Source organism: Dipodomys ordii, unplaced genomic scaffold (genome assembly GCF_000151885.1).
Source record: "Dipodomys ordii isolate 6190 unplaced genomic scaffold, Dord_2.0 Scaffold81, whole genome shotgun sequence".
NCBI classification, from domain to species: domain Eukaryota; kingdom Metazoa; phylum Chordata; class Mammalia; order Rodentia; family Heteromyidae; genus Dipodomys; species Dipodomys ordii.
Genome location: NW_012267297.1, coordinates 3,388,676 through 3,411,632, shown reverse-complemented (window position 1 = coordinate 3,411,632; position 22,957 = coordinate 3,388,676). Strand labels below are relative to the sequence as shown.

The 22,957-nt window shown below is 51.8% G+C and overlaps 1 protein-coding gene across 1 annotated transcript in view; it reads left to right on the top strand.

Annotated features, from left to right (window-relative positions):
- Nucleotides 1–22,957, top strand: part of Abcc9 (ATP-binding cassette, sub-family C (CFTR/MRP), member 9) — a 69,242-nt gene that overhangs the window by 35,849 nt on the left and 10,436 nt on the right. Inside the window, exons 17-33 of the mRNA XM_013025063.1 lie at nucleotides 196–301; nucleotides 2,751–2,789; nucleotides 4,653–4,754; nucleotides 5,767–5,851; nucleotides 6,651–6,731; nucleotides 6,859–6,996; nucleotides 7,093–7,218; nucleotides 9,401–9,497; nucleotides 9,902–10,131; nucleotides 11,797–11,945; nucleotides 12,538–12,607; nucleotides 14,461–14,618; nucleotides 15,323–15,415; nucleotides 17,274–17,376; nucleotides 20,469–20,570; nucleotides 22,332–22,452; nucleotides 22,512–22,585. Of these exons, the coding sequence (XP_012880517.1) occupies nucleotides 196–301; nucleotides 2,751–2,789; nucleotides 4,653–4,754; nucleotides 5,767–5,851; nucleotides 6,651–6,731; nucleotides 6,859–6,996; nucleotides 7,093–7,218; nucleotides 9,401–9,497; nucleotides 9,902–10,131; nucleotides 11,797–11,945; nucleotides 12,538–12,607; nucleotides 14,461–14,618; nucleotides 15,323–15,415; nucleotides 17,274–17,376; nucleotides 20,469–20,570; nucleotides 22,332–22,452; nucleotides 22,512–22,585 (1,874 nt within the window). The remainder of the gene's footprint in view (nucleotides 1–195; nucleotides 302–2,750; nucleotides 2,790–4,652; nucleotides 4,755–5,766; nucleotides 5,852–6,650; nucleotides 6,732–6,858; nucleotides 6,997–7,092; nucleotides 7,219–9,400; nucleotides 9,498–9,901; nucleotides 10,132–11,796; nucleotides 11,946–12,537; nucleotides 12,608–14,460; nucleotides 14,619–15,322; nucleotides 15,416–17,273; nucleotides 17,377–20,468; nucleotides 20,571–22,331; nucleotides 22,453–22,511; nucleotides 22,586–22,957) is intronic.

Here is a 22,957-nt window from a genome sequence, read left to right as displayed (position 1 = left end):
CGCCACTTCTGGCTTTTTGCTGGTGTATTGGAGATAAGCGTCTCATGGATTTTTCTGCCTGGATCAAACTGTGATCCTCAGATCTCAGCCTCCCGAGTCACAAGCCAACCAGCAACCTGGGTTGAAGTGCGTTCTCCTTTGACTTTTCTAGAAACTTCTTTCTCAACTTGTGGTTGCCCTGTTTTGTTTCCGTAGGTCAGCTCACGATGATCGTAGGCCAGGTCGGGTGTGGGAAGTCCTCTCTGCTTCTAGCCATTCTCGGGGAGATGCAGACTTTGGAGGGTAAAGTTCAGTGGAATAAGTGAGTATATTTGCATTTCATTGGTATCACTCTGCTGTGTTTCTGATCATCTTCCAAAGGAAGGAATAAATCAGCACAGACTTCAAAAAAGTGCAGGGAAATCTTAAATGCCGTTTATGAAAATGATCAAACAATTCATGGATGGGCGTTTGTGGTAACATCAACGAAGATGCACAAAGTAAGATGAGATGTGAATGGGTCATAAATATCTTTGAGAAAATGAATGGTATTTCAATAGAGAGTAAACCTATTATTAACCTCTTTTAGCTCCAGAACGAGCAGTATTTGTAAGGCTCAAGTGCAGAATGTTGGTGGATAGACGAGGAAATATGCAGCAATCGATGGGGAAATCCTCACCATGTTTCTCTCCCCACTTGAAGGAAGGAGACACTGGAAGAATCTAGAAGCGTAGGCCAGCGTAGTAGGCTAATTTAATCGGAAGGGGGTGAAATAGGAAATCCTCTCGTGTGATGCTCTTTCTAAATATCAGGGTTGTGGTGTGTGAGTTTTTAAAGTGAACTGTAGTAATGACAACATCATCGTAATAACACATCGAGTCAGAAAGAGGAAGAGGAAGTCATCTGTATTCACCCAGTACACGCCGATCGCGTTCATAAGACATCGGATTAATGTCTAGTGGTCCTCAGATGAGTCGGATCTTACCCCCGCAGGACATCGTTGGCCATGTGGGGAGACATACTTGGTGGTAAAACCAAAGAGCTGGAATGGCCATGCTCTGGTTATTAGAAACCTGAGCAATTACCTCCCAGCATGTACTTTGGCCTCAATCTTGGTTTTGCCCACGCTGGAGAGCCAATTTTATCCCCACTGCCAGTAATTCTATCTGCTGTTTCAGTACACAGGCGTCTCTCAGGATGTGAGCCAAGACTTATTTATAGAGAGAGGTCAATGGCGGCCCATTTTGTTTTATTCTGTTTTACTTTGTGTCGGCCGTGGGGCTTGAACTCAGGGCCTGGGCGCGGTCCCTGAGCTGTTTTTGCTCAAGGCTGGTGCTCTGTCACTTTAAGCCACAGCTCCACCTGCGGTTTTCTAGGGGTTCATTGGAGATGAGAGTTTCACAGACATTCCTGCCCGGGCTGGCTTTGAACCGCGATCCTCACATCTCAGCCTCCCAAGTAGCTGGGATGATAGGCGGGAGCCACTAAGCTCAGCAATCTTTCATATTCTCACCAGCATGACTGCATCAGCACCGGCTCCCGACTGTGCTCTTCATGAGACACAATCAGGAAGCATTTCTAATGCACAGTGACCGTCGCTGGAATTAGAATCGACGGTGACCGTGGATAAGTTGGGGGCATTTAGATTCGCATCTTCAGCCTGGGCTGACGGTCTCCTGTGAGCAGTGGACGTTTTCACCTGCAGGGCCAAGCTATGAACAACACCATCCATTTCCCCTGCTCCTCCTCCTCTCCTCCTTCTCATTCTCAGAGAACACGATTGAAGTCACCTGCTGGCATTTCAATCCTAACGAATACCAGAGAGCGGAGGCCAGGCCCTTCACAGATCTTACATAAAGCCTCCCAGGGCAAAGAGAATATTTTTCTCCTTGGGTGCCAGTTAGATCTACATTAGCAGCATTTAGGAGTCTTGCACTTACATAGACAATATATATTATATCGTGGTATATATTATATGTATTATATATTATACTACATGCTACTATAGGTTATTACATATACAATATGATGGTATAGACTGTTATAAATGGTATGTAAAATGACACATAATTATATATTTATATAATTTATATGTTTACTCTATAAACAGGTCTATATGCAAATATAGCTATATGGATATATACTCCATAAATATTTATTTACTATCTAAACATATATTGAATTTAGTTTATGTCGCCGTGGCTAAATGAAGAACTTTCAGGGGGGGCTGGGGTCGAATGTGAATTCGCAACACCAGAATCAATCAGTGAAACCAACCATTGATCTTCCCGCCAGCAATAACCTCATCACGTAGGAAATAACCGGATGCAGCGAGGGATTTCTGGGGACACTTAGAGCCCCCCAAAGAACCCCACAGATCCACCCAAATGCCTCATGGGACCCTGACGGCGGTGGCTGGATTTATTCCTGGAGTCTGCCTTTCTTCCAGGCTTCGTGGGGGACTTAGAGAGGTGTCTTACAGACACCCCCAAATTACTTCTTCCCAGGGTAGCCAAGTAGCCATTTAAGCAGACACAGGGCAAATCGTGAAGACGAGGAGAGATTGGAAATACAGGGAAAGGAGGCAACCGTCAGGTACTAAAGGTCTGGCTCCGTCTTCTTTGTGAGTCCTGGGAGCCATTAGCACCTGCCTGTTTGCTTATTCGTTCATGCGTATTGTTGATGTGTTCATCTCTTTCCTCATAATGTACACCTTTCCTTCTACATTTATTGCTTCATCATTAATGAATGCTGTTTGCCCATACTTGCAGTGTAAATGAATCTGAGTCTTCTCTTGAAGGAAACAGAAGGTATTATTATTATTGTTATTATTATCATTTTATCTTAACTTGACTTTAATAAGAATAACCCCCTTTTCCTTCATCTTTAACCCCTGATTCGCCAGCCATCTTGTGCATCCCTGTGTATAGTTGCTTATTAAAACGTCTTGGCCAGTTACTCACAAGTCGCCGTGATTCTCCAACCTTGGGCAGTCTGCCAACAGGATTCATTTTCCAAATGAAAGGGCTCATCAGGTCCACTTCATTAACATTAAAATAATAATCTTCTCCACGAGTCGTGTCCGTGAGACTCTGAGCTCCCAGGAACCACCAGCAAACCAGACGTGGCGCTGTGGCTCAAGTGGTAGAGCGCCAGCCTTGAGTGAAAGAGCTCAGGGACAGCGCCCAGGCCCTGAGTTCAAGCCCCACAACTGACCAAGAAAAAAAGAAGCAACCAAAAACTCGTGTGAATCCAAAGGTTGAAGGAGGCGGACAAATCAAAGTTTGGGTTTCACCGCTTCTTTGTGTGTAGACTCCTTCGTGATTTATCTTCAAGGCTACCAGGGAGTGGATGGACATTCTCTTGTCTTCCCCAGAGCCTCTGAATGAGAGAATGTTTCCAGAAGATTCCTGAGCATTTCTAATGTCCCCTTTAACCATCGTCCTCTTGGTTAACGGTCATCCTAGATCACTAACGGACCCCGGAATTCTGACTTTGACACTGACCTGTCCCTTCTCCCCAAACCCCAGGCTCATCATCTTCTTCCTCTCCTACACCCCTACATGTTCCTAATTCTTGCAAATTAAACTCCCAGCTCCCCTCCCCCCCAAGAAAAAGAAGGGGAGGAGGGAGGGGGAAGACGTTATTCTTATGGTTTTGGAATATTAAACGATTTCACTATGATTTCCAAAATGGAGCTCAAATGTATAATTTCCAGGTGGAGTCGGACTCTTCTCAAGATGCCTTTTAAAAAATGTTTATTATTATTATTATTATTGGTGTGTGGGCTAGTTTAAGTCGTCCGTGGTGCTCACAGCTGGTGCTCTACTTCGTGGACCATGCCTCCAGTCCAGCTTTTTGCTGGCTAACTGGAGATGGTGTCCAGTCTCTTATTCTTTATTTTGAAGTATTTCTATGGCTAGGTTACCTATATATGTTTTGCACATTGATCATTTGAAATGTGTTAATGAAGCCACACACGCAGGCTATAAATACAGCATCAATTCAAAGGTTTATGAACAATATTAACAGTTCATTAAAGTAGGTTTTTTATTTAATTTTTGTTTTGTGCTGGCTTTGAACTCAGAGCCTGGGCGCTGTCCCTGAACTTTTTTGCTCGGGGCTGGCGCTCTACCACTTGGGCCACAGCTCCACTTCCAGCTCTTGGGTGGTTCCTTGGAGATCAGAGTCACATAGACTTTCCTGGCCAGCCTGGCTTTGAACCTCCATCCTCAGATCTCAGCTGGGATGACAGGCGGGAGCCACCAGTGCTGGGCTTTAAAGTGCTTCTTAATATAGGGCAAAAGGCCTGGCTTCTCGAGAGAATGAATTATGAGTCGGCTTTTAAATTATTTTAAAGTTTCTTTTCCCATTTTAGAAAAGAAAATTTCAATGAGTGGTTTAAAGCTGGAAGCACTTCGTCAGGATAACAGAATCTGACTTTTCTAGGACATTTTGGTGTAATTCCAACCTCCTTCATTTAGGAAGCCTCAATATTGAATCATTTCTGAATCGAGCTGATGGCTCTTAAACTTTTCTCTTTTCGAAGTTTTCCCACTTCTGTGTCTGAGATACCTCGCCAACCTTTCTTTTTCTTTAGTTGTAGTAAAACACACACACACACAGACCACAGGGCCTTTGCATAACTCCAGTGTTTCCTTTTCCCTTCCCAGCAGGAGCAGGTATTCCGTGGCTTACGCTGCTCAAAAGCCTTGGTTATTAAATGCCACCGTGGAAGAAAACATTACCTTTGGGAGCCCTTTCAACAGACAGAGGTAAATTCCCTCCTCCTCTTTTTTTTTTTTTTTTTTGGTGCCAGTCTTAGGACTTGAACTCAAAGCCTGGGCTGGCTTCGAACCGTGATCCTCAGATCTCAGCCTCCTGAGTCGCTGGGATGACAGGCGTCCATTTAATCCTTGGTTTCCGCCTCAGATTTCCTCCTCTCTCTCTGCACTCTGTTTCCATCCTGCCGAATCAAGGCTTCTGAGTCAGCTTGTGTGTGTGCGTGTGTGAGTGTGCATGGCGTGTGTGCATGTGCGTGTGTGTGTGTGCATATGTATAAGGAGGGAGAGAGAGAAGGGGAGCTTGAGAGAGAAACTGAGGCAGACAAAGAAAGAAAGAGAATGAGACAAAGGAGAGAGAAATGAAGATGGAGAAACAGAGAGAGATAAAGACAGAGGGGAGTTAGAGACACAGACACAAAGACAGACAGACAGACAGACAGACAGACAGAGACAGAGAGAGGAACACACAGGGACAGAGATAATGGTAGAGACAGAAAGAAACAGACAGAAAGATTCAGACAGAGACAGAGGAACACAGGGAGAGAGAAAGAGAGAAACAGAGAGAGATAGACAGACACAGAGAGATAGAGACAGACAGACACAAAGGTAGAAAGAGACAGACAGAAAGAGGAACAGAGACAGAGAGACAAAGAGAGGCAGAGATGGAGAGAGAGAGAAACAGAAAGAAACTATGAGGGAAAGCTGCCATCCCAGCGACTCAGGGAGGCTGAGATCAGAGGATCGAGGTTCAAGGCCAGCCTGGGCAGGAAAACAAATCTGTGAGACTCTGCTCTCCAATGAACCACCTCCCCAAAGCCTGACGTCGTGGGGCTCAAGTGGTAAAGCGCCAGCCTTGAGCACACACACACACACACACACACACACACACACAGGCCCTGAGTTCAAAACCCGGGACCGGTAAAAAAAAACCCACAAAGACCAAAACCCCAGGGAGCCCTAAATACCTCGCCATGTTTGTGTGTGTGTGTGTGTTTGCCCGAAGGTACAAAGCGGTCACCGACGCCTGCTCTCTTCAGCCGGATATCGATCTGTTACCGTTTGGTGATCAGACTGAAATCGGAGAGAGGGTGAGCGAGAGCGAGAATGGCACACAGCAATCGCGCAGACCCCATGAAATGACCTCGTGGTCTGCCTGCGAAGCCCGCGGGCCTCCTGACGGCGGGCGGCTCGGGAAGGGTCCAGCGTAGGGCGGGCACGCTCCTGGAGCCATTATTGAGTGCCTCCTGTATACGAGACTCGACAATGGCCATGGGGAGCTCTGCTGGGAGAGAAGGTTCTAGAGGCTTTGGCTGGGAGCAAATGTGCAGCTTCTTGGGAACCTCTGTTTCCTTCTGGCCAAAATGTTATTTGGCTTTTTTTTTTATTTTGTTCAACTCGGGTCGATGTGTTTCATGTGGATTCCATGTGATTCTGGCCTGGTAATGAATGAATCAATCAATCCATTAATTCATTTGTTGGTTCTGGGACTTGAACTCAGGGCCCAGGCGCTGTCCCTGAGCTCTTTCGCTCCAGGCTGGGTGCTCTACCGCTTGAACCACAGCGCCATTTCTGGTTTTCTGGTAGTTCCTTGGCGATCAGAGTCTCATGGATTTTCCTGCCCAGGCTGGCTTCGAACTGGTGATCCTTCAGATCTCAGCCTCCCGGGTAGCTGGGATGACAGGCGGGGGCCCCTGAGAATGAATGATTACCAGTCAAAACTAGTGCTAGAAGCCAAGCATTGATCGCTCGATCAGTTCTCTTCCAACTGTTGCCATCGTTTAATCGATCAACGCCGAATCGTGGGAGCGTTCTTTCGTTGAGGTCTTTGTAGATCCTTCACGGATGGGGAGCAACGTGGAGGGGGTCTTCTCGACGTTTCTCTCCCAGGGAATCAACCTGAGCGGGGGCCAAAGGCAGCGGATCTGCGTGGCCAGAGCTCTCTATCAAAACACCAACATCGTGTTCTTGGTGAGACGGTTGGCTTCCCCGCTGTGCGTTTCCTTGGGTGTCTCTGTTGCGTTCATCCGGGGCTCTTGGAGGAGTGGAATAGTATACAGGAGGGAACAAGGACTGGGTGGTTTTGCGCTGACCGCAGGATGACCCGTTCTCGGCCCTGGACATCCACCTGAGCGACCACCTGATGCAGGAAGGGATCCTGAAGTTTCTCCAAGATGACAAGCGGACTCTGGTGCTGGTGACACACAAGCTGCAGTATCTGACGCACGCGGACTGGGTGAGGCTCGGCCTGCGTGGTCCTGGGGGGGGTGGCAGGTGCCTACTACTCTGGGCATGACCTTCCCGATGACCTTCGCCCCCCCCCCCCCCGCAGATCATCGCCATGAAGGACGGCAGCGTGCTGCGGGAGGGGACGCTGAAGGACATCCAGACCAAAGACGTGGAGCTGTACGAGCACTGGAAGACGCTCATGAACCGCCAGGACCAGGAGCTGGAGAAGGTGGGCGCGTGGCTCGGGGGGCGAGGCCCCGGGTTCGAGTCCTCCGCACCCCACAGGCAGAGAAAAGCAGGGAGGGGCGCCGTGGTTCAGGCGGTAGAGCGCCAGCCTTGAGTGAAAGAGCTCAGGGGCGGCGTGTGTGATCTGTGATGGCGTCTGATCCTGGGTGCTGCAGACACGCGTGTGTGCACAAGCGTTGTCCATAAACCACGATCGGGCCTGAGCTCGGCCATAATTGCCTCAAGTCTGCAGCTTGAAGGGGGTAAGGATGTGATGCACACGCACGTGCTCAGCAGCAGGATTTGGTCTCAGCTAGTTTTGACCTTTCTCTCCTTCCTCCTTCCCTCCTCCTCCTCTCTCTCTCCTCCTCTCTCCTTTCTCCTTCCCTCCTTTTCTCTCTCCTCCCTCCCTCTTTCCCTCTCCCTCTCTTTCTCCTCTCCCTCCCCTCATTTTTCCCTCCCTCCCTCTCTCCCTCTCCTTCTCTCTCCCTCTTTCTTCTCTCCCTTCCCCTCTCTTCTCTCCCCCTCTCTCTCTCCTTCCTTTCTCTCCTTTCTCCTTCCCTCCTTTTCTCTCTCCTCCCTCCCTCTCTCTTCTCTCCCTCTTTCTCCTCTCCTTCCCTCCCTTCCTTCCACCCTCCCTCCAACTCTCCCTCTTCTTCTCTCCCTCCCTCCCTCTCTCCCTCTCTCTTCTCTCCCTCTCTCTCTCCTTCCTTTCTCTCCTTTCTCCTTCCCTCCTTTTTTCTCTCCTTCTCCCTCTCTCCCTTTCTTCCTCCCTCTCCTTTTCTCTCCCTCCCTCTCTTCTCCGCCCCCTTCCTTCTCCCTGTCTCTCAAGAAAGAGCTAGAAAAGGCGGGCGTTTGGCTCTGAGAGTCTGGCGAGTGCTGTAGAATTCTCGAGATGGTTTCTTTCGCCTTTGAAAGTGTTCCACGTCCAGCTGGAGAGTGTCGAGATTTCCTCCCCGGAGTCTAAACTAATAGTATCATTGCCTGTCATCCATGAACAAGCTACGTTAGCCTGTGTGTGTGTGTGTGTGTGTGTGTGTGTGTGTGTGTGTGTGTGTGTGTGCTGGGATTTGAACTCAGGACCAACATGCTCTTGATTGGCTGGCGCTCGACCCCTTGAACCACCACACCTCCAGTTTGGGCTTGGTTGGTGGTGAACTGGAGGTCAGAGTCTCTTGGGTTTGTCTCCTCGGGCTGGCTGTAGCTCGCGCTGCTCAGAGCTCAGCCTCCTGAGTTGTTTGGATTACAGGCGTGAGCCACCAGACTTGTATTTGACCAACAACCGGCTTCTCTATAATTCTATTAAGCAAATATAATGGAAGAGGATGGCGGGTCCCGGACCCCGGTCCCCTGAGCAACCCCAACCTGGATTAGTAAATATTTGTTGGATAAATGAAACGGTGTTTACTTCATCCTCAACCCAAACCCAAACCTCAACACAACGTCAGACATTGAACCTGCCCGGGGCTTACTGGAGCATTTATACTTCAGAAAGTTGGCTCTAATAAGATTTCTTTCTACCTTTTTTTGGTGTGCTGGTCCTGGGGCTTGAACTCAGGGCCTGGGTGCTGTCCCTGAGCTGCTTTTACTCGAGGCTGGCGCTCTACCACTGGAGCCACAGCGCCACTTCTGGCTTTCTTTTGGTGGATCACTGGAGATCAGAGTCTCACGGACTTTCCTGCCCTGGGCTGGATTCGAACTATGATCCTCAGCTCTCAGCCTCTTGAGTTAGCTGTGATGACTGGCGTGAGCCGCCATACGCATTTTTAAAGGAAGGTATTTACAAACATGGTAGAGGAATCAGACCTCCTGAACGGAGCTAAAAATAGCCATAAAACAAGCATGGATACAAGTCCCCAGGGCGGGCTCTGTCCCCCCTGTGAAATTCCCTCTGGACCTAAGGCACTTCTGGGACTCCAATTCTGGGTCTCCGTACTGAGTGACAGCCCTGAAGGCTGACAGGAAACCATCTATGTAAGCCAGGCGAAGGACGGGCGGCTCCCGCCTGTCATCCCAGCTACTCAGGAGGCTGAGATCTGAGGATCGAGGTTGGAGGCCGAAGGAAAGTGCGTGAGACTCTGATCTCCAAGGAACCCCCCGGAAACCGGAAGTGGCTCCCAGGGGGTCTGTAGAAGGCATCCGTGGGGAGATCAGGTCCTTGCTTGACAGACATCTTTCCACTGCAGGACATGGAGGCTGACCAGACCACGCTGGAGAGGAAATCTCTACGCAGGGCCATGTATTCAAGAGAGGGCAAGGCTCAGATGGAGGACGAGGATGAAGGTAAATCTCTCTCTCTCTTTGTTTGGTCAAGTCCTGGGACTTGAACTCAGGGCCTGGGCGCTGTCCCTGAGCTCTTCAGCTCAAGGCTGGTGCTCTACCACGTGAGCCACAGCGCCACTTCCAGTTTTCTGGTGGTTCATGGGAGATCAGAGTCTCACAGACTTTCCTGTCCAGGCTGGCTTTGAACCGTGATCCTCATAGCTGGGATTACAGGCGTGAGTAGCTTGGCACTGGTCTTCAACTGACATTGTTTTTTTTTTTCCTCTGTTCACCTCCCAAGAGTCTGGGATTACAAGAGGGAGTCACTGTGCTCGGCCTGTGAAGCTTTATACGTGTGTGTGATCATAAGAACTCTATTTCTGGTGTCCCCCCGAAGGCTGACCCCCCCCTCTCTGTGTCTGTAGAGGAAGAAGAGGAGGAGGAGGAGGACGACAACATGTCCACAGTCATGCGATGCAGGACCAAGATGTCCTGGAAGACCTGCTGGCGGTACCTGACTTCCGGGGGCTTCTTTCTCCTCTGCCTCATGATCTTCTCGAAGCTGCTGAAGCATTCTGTGATCGTGGCCATCGACTACTGGCTGGCCACCTGGACGTCCAAATACAGCATCGCCAACACCGGCAAAGCCGACCAGGTACAGGCGGCCCCGCACAGCCCGAAAGATAAAGAGGAGCTGAATGAGACCGGCCACGAGGCGCGATCTCGGCTTAGACAGCGTCGCTCTGGGAGGGGGCGGGGCCACCAACAATTCCCAGGGGAGCAACTGACAGGCCCCCAACTGTCCTGGGGTCCACACGGCAGCTACGGCTCCCGCCTGTCATCCCAGCTGCTCAGGAGGCCGAGATCTGAGGATCGCGGTTCAAGGCCAGCCCGGGCAGGAAAGTCCCTGAGACTCTGATCTCCAAGGAACCACCAGAAAACCAGAAGTGGTGCTGTGGCTCAAGTGGTAGAGCACCAGCCTGGAGTGAAAGAGCTCAGGGACAGCGCCCAGGCCCTGAGTTCAAGCCTTAAACACACACACACACACACACACACACACACACACACACGGAGATCTATCATGTTTAGCTGTTTAGCTCATCAGGAGGAACACTTAAGGAGAATGGGTGGATTTGAACTCAAGGGGGTTGTATTCCCATGTGGGACACACACGTGACTTATGTGCATCAGGTAAGGGTCACACGCGTGTATATGCAGACACGAGAGTACACACATGTATGCACACACGTCCACATAGACATATGTCTATATACATACATCTATACACACATATACACACGCACCCATACATACCTGCACACACATGCACACACATGCATTTACACACATGCACACATGCACACACAGGCATTTACACACGTGCACGCATGCACACACAGGCATTTACACACGTGCACGCATGCACACACAGGCATTTACACACGTGCACGCATGCACACACAGGCATTTACACACATGCACACACAGGCATAAATATACATGTATGTACACATGCATAATACACATATACACATAGACATATGCACACGCATAAACACGCACATATGTACATATTCACACATCCACATATATACATGCATTTGTATGCACGCACACACATGTACACATGCATACACACCCATACACAATATACATGCATGCACACACATATACATACATTCCTGCGTACACATACACACAGGTATGTATAAATGCATGCACACCTACACACCTACACACCACACCTACACACCTATACACGCACACACACACACACACACACACACATCTAGGACTTGTCTGCCTTTGCGCTGACGAGTTTTCTTTAGCTCTGCACCAGTCTGTTCACTGGTGAGTGGCTGAGAAGAATGAACAAAGTTGCCCAGCATGTTACCCCGATCTGAACACACAACTGATTCCTCTTCCATCCCTGGCCGGAGCGCAGAGGGTGAACCGGGGCCTGTGGACTGTGGTGGGGCTCTCACTCTAGATCTCAAACCCTGCCTTTCTGACCTGCTGTGTGCGAATGTGTGTTGGTACTAGGATTTGAACTCAGGGCCTTGAGACACCGTCCCTGAGCTTGGTCGCTAAGGCTGGGGCTTTCCCTCTTAAACCACACCCCCATTTCCAGCTTTTGGGTGGTTCGCTGGAGACGAGAAATCTCCCCCGAGGCGGCCCTGCATGAAACCTCCGATCCTCGGGTCTCAGCTTCCCGAGTCGCCGGGATTGCAGGTGGACGCCTCCGAGCCCGGCCTCCTCTGCAGAGGGGCGGGTGTGGAGGTCTTGGGGGGATGGCCACGTTTCCGTGCTTGCGTTGCAGACCTACTACGTGGCGGGGTTCAGCATCCTGTGTGCCGCCGGCATCGTGCTGTGTCTGGTGACCTCGCTCACCGTGGAGTGGATGGGGCTGACCGCAGCCAAGAACCTGCACCACAATCTGCTCAACAAGATCATCCTCGGGCCCATCAGGTAAACAAGAACCGAGAGAGAACTCTCCGCTTCCTCCCAGCCTCCCTCTGTCAACGTCCCGGCTGGAAACTTCCAGAAGGTCACCAACGGTAGGGGAACACAGCAAACATATCCCAGCGACTCAGGAGGCTGAGATCTGAGGATCGCGGTTCAAGGCCAGCCCAGGGCAGGAAAGTCTGTGAGACTCTGATCTCCCGTGAACCACCAGCAAACCAGAAGTGGAGCTGTGGTTCATATAGTAAAGCACCAGCCATGAACAAAAGGCCAGAAGAGAGTTCAAATCCCCATCACACACACACACACACACACACACACACACACACACAGATGTATTGCACACAGACATAGACCTATTAAATCAAATCCTCTCATACAGCTCACTAGCGATGCTAATCATCTTGGAAACCATCTAGATCTAAACAACTATTATTAATAGTATTAATGTTATTAATATTAATAATAACAATGTCCAGATTGTCCTCAGTCCTCGAGCAAGCTGACAGGCTGGCATCTCGCCTCTGTGACCCAAGCTGTCCAGCTAAGGTTCTGGAATGTTCAGTGAGATAACACAGACGTTTTCCTCCTCCTGCAGGTTTTTTGACACGACCCCCCTGGGCCTCATTCTCAATCGATTTTCAGCCGACACGAATATCATCGATCAGGTGAGGGCTTGGCTTTCGAAGTCTCCAATGGCATGTGCCAGTGTGCGGCTAGGCAGAATCTTCTAGAATCAGCGGGATGATTCTTTTCTTCTTCTGGTCTTCAAGAAGCATGAGTATTTTCTCCATTTCCTGCTCATGTAAATACACGGATTTCCCCCGTCCATGCTCAGGCAGTTATTCTTCCTGTGGCCTGGCATCCCAGCTGCTCAGGAGGCTGAGATCTGAGGATCGTGGTTCAAAGCCAGCCCGGGCAAGAAAGTCCGTGAGACTCTGATCTCCCATGAACCACCAGAAAACCAGAAGTGGCGCTGTGGCTCAAGTGGTAGAGCACCAGCCTTGAGCTGAAGAGCTGAGGGACAGCGCCCAGGCCCCGAGTTCAAGCCCCACCACTGACCAAACCAAAGTCTGTCCTGCAGTGACCCACAGTAAAGTCAAAAAGCAAATCACCGCAAGACGGGGGGTCCTGGAGGAAGGATTGCTTTCAACCCGGCCTTTGCCTTTCTGGCATCGCCGGTGATCTTTACAAACGAAGAGTGAGCCCTCGAGTTAGAAAAAACAAAATGGACAAATGCCTGGCATAGGGGCTGAAGCGGGCTGAGGATGGCGATGGGTTTATAGCCCTGTGCCTGATCAACCTGCTCCCGAACCCTCCCCAGAAACACACCTGCTCCCGAACCCTCCCCAGACACACACCTGCTCCCCAACCCTCCCCAGACACACACCTGCTCCCCAACCCTCCCCAGACACACACCTGCTCCCCAACCCTCCCCAGAGATACACCTGCTCCCCAACCCTCCCCAGACACACACCTGCTCCCCAACCCTCCCCAGACACACACACCTGCTCCCGAACCCTCCCCAGACACACACCTGCTCCCCAACCCTCCCCAGACATACACCTGCTCCCGAACCCTCCCCAGACACACACCTGCTCCCGAACCCGCCACAGACACACACCTGGTGTGAGGAGACGAGGGGATTAAGGTTCCTCCCCAGCCAGCAGCAGAATTGTTAGAAGAACAGAGACGTGATTAGAAAGAAACGGAAGGAAGGAAGGGAGGAGAGAAGGGAGGGAAAAAGAAGGAAGGGAAATGGAAGCAAGGAAGGGAGTAAGGAAGGAAGGAACGAAGGAAGGAAGGAAGGGAAAGGAAGGAAGAAAGAGGAATGAAGGAAGAGAAAGAAAGGAAGGAAAGGGGGAAGGAAGGAAGAGAACAAAAGGAAGGAAGAAGGGAAGGAAGAGAAAGAGAAGGAAGAGAAAGGGAAGGAAGGAGGAAGGAAGAAAGGAAGGGAAAGAAAAGGAAGAAGGCAGGAAGGGAAAGAAGGAAGAAAAGGAAGGAGGAACAAAGGGAAAAAGGAAGAAGGAAGGGAGGAAGGAAGAGAAAGAAAAGGAAGAAGGAAGAGAAAGGAAAGGGAAGGAAAGAAGAGAAAGAAAAGGAAGGTAGAAGGAAAGGAGCGAATAAGAGGAAGGAAGGAAGGAGAGAGGGGGAGGGAGGAAAGGAGGAAGGAAGGAAAGAAGGAAGGAGGGAAGGAAGGAAGGAAGGAGGGAAGGAAGGAAGGAAGGAGGGAAGGAAGGAAGGAAGGAAGGAAGGAAAGAAGGCAGGAGGGAAGGAAGGAAGGAGGGAGGGAAGGAAGGAAGGAAGGAGGTAGGGAGGGAAGGAAGAAGAGAAGGAAGAAGGGAAGGAAGAAGGGAAGGAAGGAGGGAGGGAGCGGAGAGAAAGCCAATGGACGCGGTGAATGCGTGGGTCTGGACGGTCCCGCAGGCCGCCCTCCAGGGCTGGGGACGGATCCTGCGTGGCGTGGGGCGTGGGGGGCGGTGGGGGGGGGCGCGGGCTGACCTCTGGCGTGGTCTTCCAGCACATTCCGCCCACCCTGGAGTCCCTGACGCGCTCCACGCTGCTCTGCCTGTCGGCCATCGGGATGATCTCCTACGCCACGCCCGTGTTCCTCGTGGCGCTGCTGCCGCTCGGCGTGGCCTTCTATTTCATCCAGAAGTACTTCCGCGTGGCCTCCAAGTCAGTCCCGGCCCTGGCCCTGCCCCCGGGGGGTGGTGGCTACAGGGGGTGGCACGGAGCCCGGGCCGGCGTTAGAGATGAGGTCGTCGGCCTGCACAGACTGTCTCTGGGACTTGAACTCAGGGCCCGGGTGCTGTCACTCCAGGCTGGCGCTCTACCACGTGAGCCACAGCGCCACGTCTGGTTTTCTGGTGCTTCATGGGAGATCAGAGTCTCACGGACTTTCCTGCCCAGGCTGGCTCTGAACTGCGATCCTCTAGATCTCAGCCTCCTGAGCAGCTGGGATGACAGGAAGTTCTGTGAGACTCTGATCTCCAGTGAACCAGTGAAAACCAGAAGTGGCGCTGTGGCTCAAGCGGTAGAGCGCCAGCCTGGAGTGAAAGAGCTCAGAGACAGCGCCCGGGCCCTGAGTTCAAGCCCCGGGACTGGCACAAATCAATCCACCGACCAACAAGCCCTTTTTGGGGCGATGTGACATGCCATCTGCTCACACAGCGTGAATTCCGGCCTAGGAAACGCGTGGCGTTCTAGTTGGTCAGGGGGAAATCGGGGACACCCCCTTTGATAAGGACGTCCGGGGAGCAAACTTGGACTACAGGAGTCAGCACGGGGCGGGGCGGAGCTCCGGGGAGTTCGGTGAGGGTCTCTGACCCTGGGGTCACGGGAAGCCTGAGTTTGTTTTTGTTCCCCGCCTGTCACCCTAGGGACCTGCAGGAGCTTGATGACAGCACGCAGCTGCCCCTGCTCTGCCACTTCTCAGAGACGGCCGAGGGGCTCACCACCATCCGAGCCTTCCGGTGAGTGTGCCCGGCTCTGCTGGCACGGGTGCAGGTGTGAACTCCGGAGGTGTGAACGGCGGATCCCGGGGACTACGAAAAGCGGGGTCACCCCCCCACAGCGGGGGTACCGGCGGGCTCGTGCTTCGAATCCTGGCTGCTCAGGAGGCTGAGATCCGGAGGATCGCGGTTCTGAGATCCGGAGGATCGCGGTTCGAAGCCAGCCAAGTCCGTGAGAGGGTTTATCTCCCAAGGAAGCAGCAAAAGAGCCAGATGTGGGGCTGTGGCTCGAGGGGTACAGCGCCACGAAGAAGCTCAGGGCGACAGCGCCCAGGCCCTGAGTTCAAATCCCAGGACTGACAAAATAAAAATGAGCGCATAGATGATCGCATGCACACACGTGTGTGTGTGTGTGTGTGTGCGTGTGTGTGCAACGGTCCTGGGGTTTGAACCCAGAGCCTGTGCGGCATCTCTGAGCTTTTTCTTCTTTTGCTCAAGGCTAATGCTTTACCGCTTGAGCCACACCTCCCCGTCCATGTTTTCCCCGATCTCACTGGAGATCAGAATCCCACCGGACCTTCCTCCTCCCTGCTGGCCTCAAACCTCCATCCTCACGCCTCAGCCTCCCGAGTGGCTGGGATGACAGGCGTGAGCGCCGGCGCCCGGCCGACACGACTCTTCTCGATGGGAGAGGAGCTGGCTTCTCGGGGATGTTTCTAGATGGCGGCTGGTGGTATTTGTGAGCCACGGGGGGCTGCGTTTTATGTGTGACTTTGGCTGTTTGTGTCTCTCTTCTCTCTGAGCTCTTCTGGAAAAAGTGAGCAGCTACTACCTCCTCTCCTTGGTGCTGTTCTTCGCATGTTTTTGAACCACCAGAGGATCGCGGGTCGGTCAGACGCGGGGTCGGTGGCCTGGCTTCTTTCTTTTAAAGAGAGAGAAAAAAAAAAAACCACGTATTTTATTATGTGTTTGCTTTGGTCTGAAAAACAGAAGGTCTTAGAATGTTCTAGAAGATTAGCTTGCCTGCGGATGGAGAGATACGGGCAGCGTGTGTCACAATTTCCATTAGGAAAATATCTTGCCTGCCAAGGAGAGATGCGGGAAGAATGCTCTCTCTCCCTCTCTCCTTCTCTCTCCCTCTCCCTCTCCCCCTCTCTCTCTCTTTCTCTCTCTCTCTCTCTCTCTCTCTCTCTGACTACTGTTGGCTCCCAGCTCTGTTCACACACCCCGCAACACCCCAACAACAAGATCCAGGGGGCCAGGTGAACCCTGGCGGTCTGGTGCTAGCTCCTCATCTCACATCCCATCAAGCCGGCCGGGCCAGCTGGCTCCACCTTTAGTCCCTGCCGTCATTCTCGTCTCCCCCCCCCAGGGCCCAGGAAGCCACATCTGCTTTCTGTAACATCAAAACTCCACCTTGTCCCTTCAGACCCTTTTCCCGGTGCATTCTGGGAGATCCGACTGGTCCTGTTCCCCCGCCTTGCCGGTCCTTCACTTGGTCTAACCACTCAGAGAAGCCGACCAGCCCCGGCTTCTCTGCAGTCCCTGAAGCATTTTGTGCCTGGAGGTCACTGCAGTTTCGATTCTAGGGTGCGCCCTTGTTTTATTTATTTGCCAGTCCTGGGTCTTGAACTCAGGGCCTGGGCGCTGTCCCTGAGCTCTTTCACTCCCGGCTGGCGCTCTACCCCTTGAGCCACGGCGCCACTTCTGGTTTTTCGGTGATTCATGGGAGATCAGAGTCTCACAGACTTTCCTGTCCCGGGCCGGGCCTCGAACCGCGATCCTCTAGATCTCAGCCTCCCGAGGAGTTGGGATTACATGCGGGAGCCACTGAGCCAGTGCCCCGCATGGATTACTTCCGTTCCTTTGTTGGTTGCAGGCATGAGCCGAGGTTTAAGCAGCGCATGTTGGAGCTGACGGACACCAACAACATCGCCTATTTGTTCCTCTCGGCCGCCAACAGATGGCTGGAGGTCAGGACGGTGAGTTTCCTGGCGGGGCTGCAGTGTGAAAGCCAAACCGGGAGCGGAGGTCAGGGGGCCGGGCAGGTGGCTCAGTGGTACAGTGCTCGCCTCACATGCACGAGGCCCCGGGTTCGAGTCCTCAGTCCCACAGACACAGAAAAAGCCAGAGGTGGTGGCGTGGCTCACGTCCTTACTTCTGGCTTTTGTTGTTTGGCTGGTCCCTTGGAGAAAAGAGGCTGTCCCCATTTGTCTGGCCTCAGATCGCAATCCTCAGCCCTCAGCCTCCTGAGTGGCTCGGGTTAGAGTCCTGAGCCACCGGTGTCCCGCTGTGTTCCACAGAACGCTAAGAGGAGGCTGCTGGGTGCTTTTTAACCAGAAAAGAAATCCCCCCCCCCTGCTAGACATTGCAGGAAACCAAAGACAAGCCACGCATTGCTGCGTATTTATAACCAAACCCAAACGCGATTCCTCGCCCAGATCCAGCGCGAGCATCTGCTTCCCGTGCGTCTGTGTGCTTGGAAGTTGCGTTTTGGATTTGCAGCTGTGGCTCAAGTGGTAGAGCACCAGCCTCGAGCAGAGCAAATCTTAAGGCCCTGAGTTCGAGTCCCAGGACTGACACTCACGCAAATAATAATATCAAAATTAGCATAATTTGTCCTAAGGAGAAACATCTTATCACGGTTCATGAGAACATTCCAGCCAGCTCCATTCCAGAACATTCCAGCTCCTCAGGAGGCTGAGGTCTGAGGATCATGGTTTGAGGCCAGCCCAGGCAGGAAAGTCCGTGAGGCTCTGATCTCCCAGGAACCACCAGAAAACCGGACGTGGCGCCGTGGTTCAGGTGGTAGAGCGCCAGCCTTGAGTATAAAGAGCTCAGAGACCAGAAATGACTTTATGTGGTTGGTGGTGGTCCTGGGACTTGAACTCAGGGCCTGGGCGCTGTCCCTCAGCTCTTCAGCTCAAGGCTGGTGCTCTACCACTTGAGCCACAGCACCACTTCTGGCTTTTTCCTGTGATTTATCGGAGATCAGAGTCTCCCAGACTTTCCTGCCTGGGCTGGCTTTGAGCCACGATCCTCAGATCTCAGCCTCCTGAGTAGCCGAGATTACAGGCTACCAGTGCGTGGCTCTCCTATCTGTGTTGAACGGGGGGGAAACAGTCTCATAAGTCACATCAGAAAACACAAAGAAGAATCTAGAAGAATGTTCTCAAATGCTTTGGCTGCTATCAAAGTCCGTTTTCCAGGGCCTCCCGGCTTTTCCTGGCACTGGGGGCCCCCTCTCTCCTCTGGGCTTCGAGCTGTGGTTTTGGTGCAACGTGTCCCCCGCTTTGCAAGGCCGTCCAGCGCGGGGTGCTTGTTTAACCTCTTTCTCCCCTTTATCTCTGCACTACGCCAACTGCCTGCTCTTGGCCTGGGAGCCTGCAGGTTTGCAGAAGCTGTCTCACTCCATCCAAGGCTGTCTGTCTGTCCCAGGCCTTTGTCCTGCTGCGTGGGGAAAGAGGAAAAACAGGCAGCGAGAGGCCAAAAGCAAAAAGGGAAAACGATCCCTTTTCTAAAGACACGTTAACAAGCGAAGCAGCCTTCAGGCTGAGCGTGCTCAGGAATCCATCTGGGGAACTGACCCGGGGCCCCCCAGCTTTCTGTGGGTTCACAGGCTCACGCTAGACCCTCTTACAACTTTGGGGGTGCTCTGTGGTGCTCTCGTGTCTGACGGGAATGGAGAGGCAGAGGTGTTAGGATTTTTTAGCTGTCCCTGGAAGAGAGGAGAATGTTCTAGAAACCTGACACAGGGCTCCCTGGAAACCAAAGTCTTCTCTTGTGTAAAAGAGCACGCTTTGTCTAAAATGAATACAAGTTGGGCTGGGCAGGTGGCTCAGTGGTAGAGCGCTCGCCTAGCATGCGTGAGGCCCTGGGTTCGAATCCTCAGCGCCACAGACACAGAAAGAGCTGGAAGTGGCGCTGTGGCTCAAGACATAGAGCACCAGCCTTAAGCAAAAAGAAGTGCAGGGACAGTGCCCAGGCTCTGAGTTCAAGCCCCAGGACCGGCAAAACAACAACAATAATAATAATAATAAAAGTTAGGCCCACTGCTGGTGGCTCCTGTCTGTTACCCCAGCTACTCAGGAGGCTGAGATCTGAGGATCGCAGTTCAAGGCCAGCCTGGGAAGGAGAGTCCATGAGACTCTGATCGCCAGTGAACCACTCAGAAAACCAGAAGTGGTGCTGTGGCTCAAGTGGTAGAGCACCAGCCTTGAGCTGAAGAGCTCAGGGACAGCGCCCAGACCCTGAGTTCAAGCCTCAGGACTGGCATCTATCTATCTATCTATCTATCTATCTATCTATCTATCTATCTATCTATCTATCTATCTATCTATCATCTATCTATCTATCTATCTATCTATCATCTATCTATCTATCTATCTATCTATCTATCTATCTATCTATCTATCTGGAAGGGAGTATGTACTGCTCTCTAGGATTTATTGCTTCAAGATATTAGTGCAATCATTTTTCTTTTTTTAATTCTATGTAGTGATTCTGTGAATCAACATGGAGTTATAGCTTAGTGCTTGTTTTGATCTTTGATATTTATGATATACATGTGTGTGTGTGTGTGTGTGTCCTGGGTCTTGAACTCAGGGCCTGGGCACTGTCCCTGAGCTCTTTCACTCAAGGCTGGTGCTCTACCCCTTGAACCACAGCTCCACTTCTTGTTTTCTGGTGGTTCCTGGGAGATCAGAGTCTCCTGAACTTTCCTGCCCGGGCTGGCCTCAAACCACGATCCTCAGCTCTCAGCCTCCTGCGTGGCTGGGCTGACAGGCGGGAGCCACCGGTGTCTGGACATGTTTTGAAACGTCCCATCCTGGCTGACTCGGCCATGGCCGCCCCTGGCAAATTATTTAACGCCCCTGAACCCCAGATTGTCTGGTATGGGGTGAGAGCAGGCCTGGGGGGGTCACAGAAGCCGTGTGAGCCAAGTCTGAGGACAGCAGCGTCCACGCTGACCCCCGGCCCCTCGTGTCGGGGGTCCCTCGCCTGACAGCTCGCTGGGGGGGGGTCGAGGACCTGGGGGGGCCGCCTCCCACTCCCTGCGCTGCCCCTCTTGCAGGATTACCTGGGCGCCTGCATTGTCCTCACGGCCTCCCTGGCCTCCATCAGCCGGCCCTTCAACTCCGGCCTCGTGGGCCTGGGGCTCCTCTATGCCCTCACGGTAGGTGATCTGGAACCTTCTGGAACCTTCTGGCTCTTTCCCTCCGTCCACCCCGACTCACAGACGCTGGGGAAGACAGGTGGGATGTGGAGTGGACGAGGCCGGCCGGCGATCGCTGATGTGGGCCCCAGGGTCCCCTTTTGGGACCCCGCAGGCTCGTTGCGGACGCGATCAGCCCAGGGTAGAGGGACCCCGATGTTCACGCACGCCCCTCCCCCGGCCAGGGGATTGTCACACGCAGCTGGGGGCGTGCAAGCGTGAAGCGGCGTGAGCAGTGTGTGCACATGGCCGCCGTGTCCTGGGTGGGGGGGCTTCTCACCTCCGCCGCCCCGCAGCTCTTGTGGACTGCACCCCAACATGGAGCCCCATCCAAGCATGCCCAGTGATCCTGCGAACAGCAGACTCCCAGGGCTAGGCAGGGGAGAGAGAGCGGGGAGGGATGGACAGATGGATGGATGGACAGACACACAGATACAATAAGTGGACAAGTGGATAGATGGGTGGATGGATAGACAGACAGACAGATATAGATAGGTGGACAAGTGGATAGATGGATGGATAGACAGACTGACAGACAGATACAGATAAGTGGACAAATGGATGGATGGATAGATAAATGGATGGATAGATAGGGAGGCAGATACGTTAGATAAATGGAGAGATAGAGATAGAGAATAGATGGATGGATAGATGGAGGATAGATGGATGGACGGATGGACAGATGGATGATGGATAGAGATGCTAGGTAGATAGATGGATAGATGAATAGATAGATAAATGGATGGATGGATGGAGAAAGACAGATAATATGATAGGATGTAGATAGACGGATGATAGACTGATAGATAATATATTGGTGATGTATAGATGGATAGGTGCTAAATAAGTAGGTAGGTAGATGTATAGATAGAAGACAGGTTGATAGATAATGCATAGATGGATGATGGATAGATAGGTGATAAATAAGGGATGGATAGGTAGACAATGGAGGATAGATGGATGGTAAATGAACTCAGGATGGATGATAGATAGATAATGGATGCATAGATGATAGATAAAATAGATGATCGATGATACATAGAAGATGGATGATAGATGGATAGATGATAGGTGTAGATTGATGATAGATACATATAGGTGACAGACAGACAGATAGATAGATAGATAGACAGATAGATAGGTAGGTAGTAGATAGATAGATGGATGGATGGATGGATGGATGGATGGATGGATAGATAGATAGATGGATGGATGGATGGATGGATGGAAGGATGGATAGATAGATGGATGGATGGATAGATGGATGGATGATAGGTGTAGATTGATGATAGATACATATTGGTGACAGACAGACAGACAGACAGACAGACAGACAGATAGACAGATAGATAGATAGATAGTAGATAGGTAGGTAGATAGATAGATAGATAGATGGATGGATGGATGGATGGATGGATAGACAGATAGACATCAGATGATAAATCAGTAATGGATTGGTAGATAACGGGTGGATGGATGGATGGTGGACGGACTCATGACAAATAGACAGACAACAGACGTAAATAAGATGGACGGCCGACTCATAGAAGCCAGACGATGGATGGATGGTAGACCCCTGGACGTGGCAGACATGACAGGCGGATGGCGGATGGACGGATGATGGATCGCATAGGTCTTCCATCAGTCCGCCCAGCGGGGCCGCGTGGCTTTCCCTGTGCGCCACGCTCATGGCTTCCTCCCTCCTCCTCCCTCCCCGCCCAGATCACCAATTACCTGAACTGGGTGGTGAGGAACTTGGCCGACCTGGAGGTGCAGATGGGCGCCGTGAAGAAAGTGAACAGCTTCCTGTCCATGGAGTCAGAGAACTACGAAGGCACCATGGGTACCGTGCCCTCTGTCTGTCTGTCTGTCTGTCTGTCTCTGTCTCTGTCTCTGTGTTAGACAGCATCCTCAATCTACACAGCCCGGGACATCTTCACACTGAGAACCTCTTTCTTCAAGTGCCGGGACTACAGGTGTGCGGCACAACCCTTGGCTCCCTTCTCTTGGCTGTTGTTTTCTTTAAGTAGTTGTCCAGAGGAGCTGCCATTGACCCAAGTAGTTGAGGAATAAGGTGCATTTTGATCCGTGTCCCCCCCCTTTCCACATCCCCACCCATCCCCCCTCCCCACCCCACCTTGCTTTTCCTAATTTTCAAGATATGTATTGAATGTATCTGCTTCCGCCATTTAACCAAGAAGTGTATGTGTACAATGCATCTTGATCCCTGTCAACCCTTCAACATCTTTTTTTGGGGGTTGGTTGTGGGACTTGAACTCAGAGCCTGGGCGCTGTCCCTGAGCTCTTCAGCTCAAGGCTGGTGCTCTACCGCTTGAGCCACAGCGCCA